The sequence below is a fragment of the Mustela lutreola genome, chromosome 3, assembly GCF_030435805.1.
Source record: "Mustela lutreola isolate mMusLut2 chromosome 3, mMusLut2.pri, whole genome shotgun sequence".
In the NCBI taxonomy this organism is placed as follows: domain Eukaryota; kingdom Metazoa; phylum Chordata; class Mammalia; order Carnivora; family Mustelidae; genus Mustela; species Mustela lutreola.
The window spans coordinates 109,367,688-109,378,374 of NC_081292.1; the positions used below are offsets into that span (position 1 = coordinate 109,367,688).

The window sequence follows — 10,687 nt, forward strand, 5'->3', positions numbered from 1 at the left end:
GTTTTGATTGTAGAAAGTGTATAATAGCATGGAAATACTATGAAAATATATGGAAATAATGCATGAAAGCAGACTCAGTTATTTACATAGGAATTCCTCAGCCTCAGCACAGTTAACATTTTGGACCAGATGACACCTTGTCGTGTGAGGGCTGGGCTGCACATTGTAGAAGGTTTAGCGGTATCCCTGGTTCCTAGTGGACCCTCTCCTCTCAGCTGTGGCTACCTAATCCATCCCCAGACACTACCTCATGCTCTTCAGGGGCCAGAATAGCCCCTGGTTGAGAAGCACCAGGCCATTGATTGTGAAACTGTAGACACACACACACATGCAAATGGGACAGTTAGTGCCCAGTAATAGAATTGCTGAAGAAATGAGAGAAGCCTCTTTGTAATTTCACCCAAATAAATAGGTCAGTCTCAGAAGTGGTGTGCAGAAAGAGAAATACTGGAAGGAAGTCCATGAAAATATTGGTAATAGTCGCCTTCTGAGTGTTGCCAGCAGCCCTTGGTCACAGTGTGCCCCTTCCTCCCCATTTCCCAAACTATTTCCGCAGATGGAGAAGAAGAAGCAAGAGAACAAGATGCGAAGAGACCAGTTGAACGACCAGTACTTGGAACTGTTAGAAAAGCAGAGGCTGTACTTTAAGACTGTGAAGGAGTTCAAGGAGGTAAGGCGGAGATGGGGCCAGCCACAGAAGGCTGTGGGGGGCGGTGTGTGTGTCTCAAGACGAGCCTTGAAAAACCAGAGCCGTTGCCTGGTTCCCCACTGGTCTGGGGATGGGCCACAGCTGTGTGATCCCACAGTGAAGTACCGCATCTACCTAGTTCAGGACTGTGTGGTTCGCTGGCCCATTCTCAAGTCTCGAACGTTCTGAGAGACATCACATCTTCATTTTCATTCCCCTAACATTTAGTAAGCATATTAAACCCATAAGAAAGTAGCATCAAAGGCCACCTGGAAACAGCATTCATTACACATTCAGATCTGGAATTTTCCTTCATCCCATCCGAGGTGGGAAAGGGACCTTGAGAAGCCTGTGGGAAGAGTGAACTTTGAGCTGTGCACTTGGGCAGTGGCTAAATCCCCTCACACCTGTTTCCTCAAGGGTGGATTCTGCTGGGTCACATGAGGGATAAAGGCGTCTGCGTCCTATGATGTCCAACACTCAGCTGAATTTTGTCTCCGTCTTCTCTCCCTGCATTTGGGAATGGACCATGCTCCATGGGCTCAGAAAGAAAAGTGTTTGCCCTTTTCTTATGAGATTTTCCAGAAAGGAGACTTCATTTTGTCACTTACTGGGGTATCAGCAACTTCATTTTTAGGAATTCCTTCCCCCTTTCTAACTCAAATCCCTGTGATTTCAGAGAGTGTAGAGATTGCTGAATATAGACAGCTAGAGATGTAGCTTGTATGTATCCTGGTGTTGGGTCTGCAGAATGAAAAGTATGATCTTTTCATACCAAAAATTTTATTTCTGTACATTTTTAAAAATTTGTTTCTCCTTCCCAATTTTTCCTTTTCTACCTCTCCTTTCCTTTTTTTTAAATTTAACTTTTGGGGGCCACAACCCACAGACATTTCAAAATCTTTCACACTTTCCATAAATGTTCTTCCAGCTCCTTCCATGCCTCTGGGGATATATCAGGTTGTTAAACAGACCCACCCCCTGTGTCAAGAAGCTTAATGTTGTGGTTGGGGAGACAGATAGCAAGCTAGAAAACACAAATCCTGGTAAACAAGTAGTAAGAAATAACTAACTTCAGTTTTGGCTGGGGGGAGGGGCACTAACAGAGATGGTGCGATCAGAGAAGGTCTGTCTCAGGTGCGGACTTGGCCATGGGTGCAGCAGGAGACGTAAGCCTGGGCAGCTGGGAGAGTGACTGGGTGAAGTGCTTGGGGTCAGGAGCCCTATGTTGTTAGCAGGGGCTGGAGCTGAAGTTTTGGAAGGGCTAATGAGTGAGCTGAGGGATCAAACAGGACTCACTGCTCCCCAGCAGAACTTTTTTTTCCCCTTTAATGCAAATAATTCAGAAAGAGAAAAGGCCCAGCAGGGAGGAATGAAATGTTGCTTGGGCAAGCCAGCATTGCCCTTTTGACAACAGAAACAGAAAACAGATAAGTTGAGGAGGATAAGTATAAGCTGTCCAAATCAAAGCACATAAAAGCAAAATGGACAAGCTCATTCTCGTACTCCGTGCTCTCAGGACTGAGATGACCTCCTAAGGCAGCAGTTCCTTCAGGGATGGTAAGCATCGGACCTTCTGTGTTCCTGTCTCCCTGGGCGCAGAGCCTCTTGCACCAGGGAGCACGAGGGGGTGCCTCCAAGCCGCTGAGACCCCCGAGACCGTGTGCCTGCCTGTGCCATTTTCCTCCATCCAAAACAAGTCAGGGGAAAAAGAGAAAGGGGAGTGTGTGTTCTTCAGACAACTAAATAGATTTCATTTAAGGGACTCACCTTTATAAAACAAAAAACCAGCCTATTTTCTTGGTTTTTGACATGAAAGTGATAATATTTACTACTTTTTTCTTTTTTAACATTTTACCTGGCAAAGATTTAAAATTAGCAACTGCGTGTCAGTGTTCCGAAATCTTGAACTTCTTCCACCCGCTCGTCTGAGGTGACGTGGCCCCTCTTGGGGCCGCCGCAGCTTGAGGAAGAAGAGGCAGCAGAGGCTTGCAGCTCCCTGGTTTCCGCTCCTTCAGCCCTAGTGGTGCTGCTCTTTCACCAGAGAGAGGGCAGTTACCTGATAAGATCTCCTGTGTGGTGGAAGATCCATCTGAAGGAGCAGACCTTCGTCCCACGCTCTTCTTCCAGAACCCTCTCTGTTCTGCTCTCTGTCCTTGCCTCTCCCCTGCCTGCCTGGTCTCCGCTGGGTTCCCCGTGCCCACCGTTTCCCAGTCTCTGGTGCTCGTGCCAGCAGCCGCACGCAGAGCACAACCGCAGCATCCAGAGCCCGGCCCTGGCCACCTCCATCGTGCCCTTCAGTGGGTTTGTGTCCTGCATGCTCACTGAGCCGCGATGGCGCCCCCCCCCCCCCCATCCTGAGCCCCAGCCTCCTCTGGTGTCACAACACTGGTTACAGACATCCGGTGATGTCTGAGTCTCCGTGGGCTTGCTTGTCGCAGCCGGGTTTGCTGACAGCAAGTCTGCCAGGGAACAACACATACTCTGAAATCTCTTCAGCTGCTGTGTCACATTAATTAGCCATGCCTCTAAACCACAGTCTCTCTTAAGGTCACGAAAACAAGCTTTAAATTCTAGCCTCGCACTGACGAATGCAGGCCGTGCATTTTCATGAAGCTGACTTTGAGTACAGTTTCGAGGGGGCTGACCTTCCATGTCTGGCACGTGGTGGGCCGCATGCCATCTTCAGTAGGAGAGAAACAGAGGCAAGGAGGTTTTATCCCTTCTCTTCTGGAAGGAAATGCCAAAAGGACCCATTCTGCATTTGCTTTGAACAGGTGGACAGTATCATTCTGTAGCTTCCCCAAAGGCCTCCAGTAGATTGCATGAGACTTCGTCAGCGCTCACACATAGCAAGTGACGGGAGGACACCCGTCCTGAATGTTCCGGCATCATGTCGGCGTCTTGTGCATACCCTGGCCCCTGCTGAGGACGCTACGTGCAGCAGACACTGCTGAGTTGTTTTGCCTCATTTAGAAGTGAAAGTGGGTGACACCTGAATGTATTTATTCATGGCTTTGTTATCTTTTTTATTACGGAAATTTTCAAAAATTACACAGAAGTAGAGAGATTCATAATAGTATGACTCTCTGCCTGTTCTTCCATCTTTACCCCCACACCAGCACTTTGTTCTTGGCTAAAGCTTTTCTCCCCAAGCAAATCTCAGTAACTCATTGTATTTTATTTTCAGTAACTCCTTTTAAAGAGGAAAACTTTCTTCTCTAGTAAAACAAATGTTACTAAAGGTCTTTCTCTTCCCGCGCCCCAGGACCAGTGAACTGCCTCCCGCTCCAGGAACCTGCAGTCAGAAAGTGTCAGAGTGCCTTGCTTCTGACAGTAATTCAGCCTTACCCCCGGCCCAGAGCCCAGCCCTGAGGAGAAGGCTAAGTACCTGCACATGAACTGGCACTTAGTAAAAACAGGGTCCCCGCAGCCATGAGCTATGATACTGCCAGAAAGAACCAAGGGCCTGCAGAGATCTGGGAGCACCTGGCTAGGACCAGGGAGATGGAAATGTTGACTTTGGGGGTCTTGGATTGCAGAGGGCTCAAGGGTAGAAGAATTTCTTCCACACTAAGGGCCTCTCCAGGGGAGCATGGCTTCTGGACACCTGGCCTCACTCTCAGGCTGGGCCCCTCCAGCTTGCCTCTCCAGGCCCTTCCTGCTAACATGTTCACTTCTCAGTTTAAAGCCAGCTCCTGGTGACGGGGCCCAAGGATGGAGGGGACAGTGAGTGCCAGCAGATGCAGGTATCCTGAGTTGTCAAGGCCAGTGGGAACAAGAGGGAAGGAGCATGCGTAGTGAGCAGCTCTGGGTCATGTTTGAAGAGGCAGAGTGATGCAGAGGTGACATCAGGTTCCACACTCAGGGCTGTGACCAGTGACCTCCCTCAGTACACACAGTCATGGATCTCATACAGCTTATTTGTAAAAGAGGAGGGTCCCTCAGTGCATGTCTCTCTCCCAGTCTTCTGTGAGTTTGTTTTCTTAAAGCTAAGGATGTACCCAGTCTGTTGTCAGGGTGAGAATTTGGCCATGTGCTCTGCTTGCTGTGTGAACTAGGTTTGCCTTTCATCACTCCTTCAGCTGCGGGCTCCCAGTACCTTCCCCTTCCTTCGTTACCACAGTGGTCCAGGATTGGCGCTTAAGTGTCTGCTGGCTGCTTCTGGCCCCTTGAGAGCTACAGGGGTTCCATGAAGTCTTTTGGAAGGACAGTGCCTAATCCTCACCCCGCTCTCAGTCTGACAGTCCAGAAGCCAGTTGTCGTTACAGTAATTTTGGCACCGGAGGCCAGGTGAACCCGTCCCGGCCGCTCCACAGTGCTGGTGGCAGCGTGCACAGGGCCCAGTCTAGTTGGCCCGTCGCTGTGTCTCCGGGGACTAGGGAAAGCTAATGGACACATTCTTGTTTCCTCTCCAGGAGGGCCGCAAGAATGAGGTGCTGCTGTCCAAGATGAGAGCCAAGGCCTCTTGAAGATTCCCAGACATCACCATATGTCATCGATTTTTTTTTAACGCCATTTATCAACTGCAAGATGGTGAAGATAGTTCTGAACACTACAGTAGAGAGATGCAGGGGCCGTGATCGCAGCACCAGGATATTTTCTTTCTCCCATTTGCTTCCATTTCATCTCTCTGTTGTTGACGGAACCAGACGGTGCAGACACGGTAGCTTGGAGAACACCTGTCATCCTATGAAGAAATGCAGGCAGTATCTGTTCTGTGTCGGGTCAGCTTGAATTTCTCCAGTAACATTGCACATATGAAGGTACCTGTATCTGTGTGGACTCTGAATAAAAAGGAATTCACTTGTTCAGCAGATGTTAATTGAGCAACCATTGAGAAGTAGGCACTGAGGGAGACAGAAGTATAAAATCCAGGCCCTGCGCCTCGGGCAGCCAGCCAGTGGCCCAGGGAGCAGAAACAGCCCATTTGACCCAGAGCTCAGCTCAGTCACCTGAGGTTTTTTGGTTCTTTTTTCTTTTTTTCTTTTTTTCTTTTTTTTTTTTTTTTTTTTTTTTTAAGTAAGCAAAGGCTTTTAGCTGAATGACCAGCCCACGTGAATATGGTCACGTGGGCCCTTTGCTTACCCTTGGTGCCTTTTGTTCCTGGCTCCTCGAGGTGCCAGCCAGCAGTCTTAATGGTGTAGCCGCAAGAATGAAAGCTCAGTGGCTGAATTCTTACACATGACTCGAGTTTATTTCACCAAAAATTGAAAACAGGGGCCTCATATTCAGGACCTCGTAAACAAGAAGGATACCTTAATCTGCCCTGTTTCTCACATGAGTCCCAGCCAGACGTGGTGCCCCCCTCTTCATTAGGCACACATGCCAGGAGCTCCATGTATGGACAGGTCCTGGGCCAAGCAATGAGATGAGACACACACCATCCACTGGGCTCCAGGGATTGCATGATAAATGCTGTGAGCAGAAAGCAGAGGGCATTGGAGGAGGAAGAACAGTGAGGCACACAGAGATCCAGGAGACTTCGTGGGGGAGGCAGTACTGGGACTAGAGCAGAACGGGGAGTTGCATTTTAACAGGCGGAGATAGGTGGGAAGGCCACTTTGGATAAATATGACTGTAATTAGAAATTTGAAAGGGTGCAGGGAGAGTACAAGGTGCTTGTTGGGCAAGGAGTGGAGGGGCCTGTCTGCAGGAACGGCCGGCTGGGACCAGCCTTCAGGACCACGGGAGGTGGGGGCTTGAAGGCAGGCAGAGCAGTAGACTCTGTCCTCCAGAAATGAGCAGTCAGGACCAGATGGGGACCCCCTCCTTTCGTGGCTGTCAGGGATCCGGCAGCCCAGCTGTGTCCAGTGAACCCTGGCACGAGGTGGACATTTCATTCTGCGTGCTTGCACACGTGCTTGTCAGCGGGCTCGAACGTGACACATAGAAGCTTATACAGGGAGGCAGCTGGGGTGTTCAGTGCAGTCACAGGAACAGCATATCCATTCTTAGTTCTCTGAGATGTGCAGTAAGCAAATCTGATGTGCACAGACCTTTAAAAATCCCTTGCTGGATTAGCAGCAGGCACTGGTTTCTGTGGTCAGGCAGCAAGGCCTGTCTAGCTCCCAGAGCTGTGGAAGTAGCAGGTCCCGAGGTGATGCTCCCCTGTGCCAAGTGTGCCCTTCCTGGGCCCTGTACGTCTCCCCTCAGTGGCTCCCACGGGGCTGCTGTCAGCTGCAGGTTGATTTTTGAAACGGCCCCAGGCAGTTGAAGCCAGTGACAGCCAGAAAGCAGGTGGCCCTCTGAGGGCTGGGGAGGGGGCAGCTGTTTGCCAATTATTTCAGGTTGGGGAAACATCTGTGTTTTCGTGTTGAGAAGCTCATGGACCCACTCCCTAGCCTTGTTTTGAGCCGTTATGAAATTGTCTATTTGTCCAGAGGTGGTAGGGAGGAGAGTAGGTTATATTCTGGGGTTCGGTAGCCCACCTCTGCTGTCAGGGCAAATACGGCATGACGAATCCAAAGCTACTAATTAATAACCATTTAGGGACATTTATTGCGCTGTGTTTCCAAAGAATTTCATTTTGATTTGGTTTTGCTATAGGGAGGGATCAGATTTCCTTTCCCCTTTTAACCCACAAGGCCTAATACAGACAAGTTCGTTCCCATTCCTTGGACACATCTTGATTAGACTGCAGGAGCCAGATTAGAAAAGTCTGTGTTTGCTTCAGGTGACCCACAGAGTGGATGGTGTCTTTGTGAGGAATTAGGACCATAAGCATGCCTTACAGTCAGGCCTTAGAGGCCAGTGTGATGCCCTGAGGCCCCTTCATTTCAGAAGCCCCTCAGGAGAGTTCCTTCCGGGACATCTCGTGGGCCCAGAGTATGACTGGGTATTGTGCTAAGCCCACAGACTTTTCTGGAGTTTAAAAAAAGGGGGGGGGGGGCAGCAGGAAACATGCTTAAGTTACTTATATGAAATGTGTGCTTCTGGAGGAATGAGGCTTCCCCAGGAAGCATTCTGTTGCCCCTGTTCAGTCAGAGCCATAAGCTTGCTGTCCGGGTGCCCTGGTATTCTTCGCCAGCCTCAGGTGGAGCGCCGTCCTCCCTGACACACAGACGTCTCGTGGAGTACATGGCTGCCTTGGTATAAACCGAAGTCAGAGCTACTGAGCAGTACAAACCAGAGGGCCACGAGGTATATGCGGAGACATTGAGACATGTTCCTTATTGTCCTCTGCCTGGGTTCGGTCTCTTGGGTCCCTGGGGTCAGCTCAAATGAGGGAGGTGTCAAATGTTTGAGAATGCTGCCAAGGTGACATGTCGGGGTCTGTTTCCTTTTTGAACAGAGCAAATTCCAGGTTTGTCAGGCCGAAGTTCTTGTTAGAGTCTCAAGTGTATGGTTCTCACTGGGTTCTGGTCCGTTGCCCATATTCTGTGGGTAGCCAGGGCCTGCCAGTGTCTGCTAAAGCAGGACCAGAAGGCCGAGGGGCTGGGACAGATAGCAGGCCTTTCTCGGGCTGGGGAAACACTCCTTGACAAACAGCGTAGCTCTTGGGACCCTCTGAAACCAGGAGCAGAGGACGGGGATGGCCCCGGCAGCCCTCTCCTACCTCACCAAGCGCCATCCCCATGACCTCAGGCTGACTGTCGCTGGCCCTGATCACGTCTGTAGTGACCAGAGCAGGCCTGCCAGCAGAGGTTTGGACTGCAAGCAGTGGCCTGTAAAGCAGGCCACCTTGATTCCTGCGCCCCAGGCGTGGCCTGGTCATGCCCTCTCTGCATGTGACTGATGATCAGTGTAGAGGGAAGCAGCCATTCGAGCAATAAACTGTAACAGGTACTTTGCCTGAGCCTGAGAGGTGGAGTTGGCTTGAAGCTTGCTTCAGGGAAGAACGTTGAAGAAGCGCTTTATGCTTTCCTTGGGTTTGATGTTGGCTTCAGGGTACAAGCCCTTACCACACAGCAGTCTGGCAAAGAGCCCCAGCAAGGTGAGCTACTTGCTGGCCATCTGTGTGGCCACACAATAGTCAGGTGGGGCACCTTATATGAGGCATCCTCAGAGCCCCCACAATCCCCACGCCTTCTCTCAGTGCTTTTCCCCAAGTCCAGAGCCTTTCTTCCAACAGCACATGGCGACAGGCTGAAAAACACTATGTAAAAAAATCCTGTTGTCATGGTGCCCACTCTCCTCACGATAAACGTGTAGAGGCTTTGAGGGGATCTAGTAGCTGGCCTATGACTCATGTGACATTGTGGGGAATACTGTGGGTTTTCCGCATCAGCCTTATACTCGTTCCTCAGACGCGCCAAGCTCATAACCTGCCCGTGGCTGTTGTCCTTGCTGCTGCCTCTGCCTGGACCGCCATCCATCCAAGGTCACGGGCAGTGGCTTTCCTAATCTGCTATAGACCCATTCAGTGGTGGCCTGCAGCACCAATCACCTTCTGCACTTTCCCCTGCTGTCTCTCTTGGTGGCACAGGCTACTTACTGTTTGATCTCAGTCCTTTGTGAAGTCTGCTGCGTGCCCACCCGCCAGAGTGGGAGAAAGCAGGAACCTTGCAGTCTCCCAGAGTCTTGCTCAGGCTCATGGCCAGGAAATCCTGGCGGAAAAAAAATAGCTTCTCTAAATTGTGACTTTGTATCCCTGTATTAGCAGAGTTTAGAATGAAACTTGGCATCTAACTGATGCTCCGTTTGCATACAGGTGGGCAGTTTCACTCGGCAGCTTGTGAGGATCTCCTAGAGTGTCTTTGTCAGACTCCAGCCTCGTCGGAACGACAGAGGTGTCAGAGGTCTAAGACCTTTCAAAGCAATTACCTTTCATGTGGGTTTTTTCTCCCCAGATGGGGAAGGAGAAAGGGAACACACAGGTGTCAGGGACTATGAGGTCATGAGTCTATTTGGTTCAAAGTATGTCATGAACCTAATGGTCACTTGACTAGTTGACGTGACTCAGCCACATGAAACCAGGAAGTGGGGAGCAGCACTGGGATGCGGTGTTGGTAGAAGTACGAACTGTGCAGACCCGTGGTCGAACAATATCTCTGAACAGTGCCCAGACTTCTTGAGCCGGCAATGCTACTTCTGGGAATCTTCCCCACGTACAGGGATTTTCATGCAGCATTATTTGTAATAGCAAAAAGTCGGAAACTACCACCAACATAGGGCAAGGGATAAGAAAATCATGGTGAATCCGTGCAACGGGCTCTTAAATTTAGAAGAACGGAGTCACTCTGCATGTACTGCCGTGGGATGATCCCTAAGGCACATGGTAAAGTAGGGGACAAGAGGCTCTTGGTATGCTAGTGTTTGTTTTTGAAAAGGGGGAAAGGGTGGAGAAAAATGCGTGTCGATGGGCATACACACGTGTGGTGCAAACATGCACATCTGACTACAGATCTTCTGGCGTATGCCTAGACTATCTCTGGGAGGACACACAGGAACCTGACGGCTTCAGTTGCCTCTGGGAAGAGGGGTGGGAATTGCTTTTCACTGTATACCTTTTGTACCTTTTGAATTTTATACCATGTACATATATTATCTATTCAAAAAATAAAAGTTTTTAAATCTTAACTTGAGTTCATTTTCTACCAATCAGAAACATGCTAGAAGATTCATGTTTCGTAAATCTGCTTTCCTTAGGAAAAATAATTAACCTCTCCCTTTCTTGGGTTTTGGGAAAAATAGGGAAGTGGAAAGGGGGCTTGCCTCTTCTGACAGAGCAGCTCTAGGGAGAGGAAGCAGTGACGGGAAGGGGGCAGTGGACTGTCAGGCAGTTTCCCCTCTGTTGGTTTGCCCCTCTCTCACCACAGTCACAGCACCACCCCTGTTCCTCTGGTTTTGGGGGTGCAAAAGATGGAGGCAGTACCCCTGAGCCAAAGAGACATTGCTGCTGGTGTCCGCACAAGATGCGTTAGGAGAGCTTCTCTTCTTGCACGTTGTTGGGGAAGGATGAGGTGTCTGGAGCAGCCGTAACCATTTTGAGACCAGGAGAAGACACATCCCGACATGCAGAGCTTTGGGCAGAGAGAAAAGACAGGGAGAGCCTGG

General features: G+C 49.9%; 1 protein-coding gene across 4 annotated transcripts in view; it reads left to right on the forward strand.

Annotated features, from left to right (window-relative positions):
• CCDC93 (coiled-coil domain containing 93) overlaps positions 1 to 10,210 on the forward strand; it is a 91,177-nt gene extending 80,967 nt beyond the window's left edge. For all 4 annotated transcript variants that reach the window (XM_059166668.1, XM_059166669.1, XM_059166670.1 and 1 more), the window contains 2 exons: positions 557 to 670; positions 5,107 to 10,210. In XM_059166668.1, the coding sequence (XP_059022651.1) occupies positions 557 to 670; positions 5,107 to 5,160 (168 nt within the window). In that variant the 3' untranslated portion in view covers positions 5,161 to 10,210. The remainder of the gene's footprint in view (positions 1 to 556; positions 671 to 5,106) is intronic.
• Positions 10,211 to 10,687: the final 477 nt, after the last annotated feature.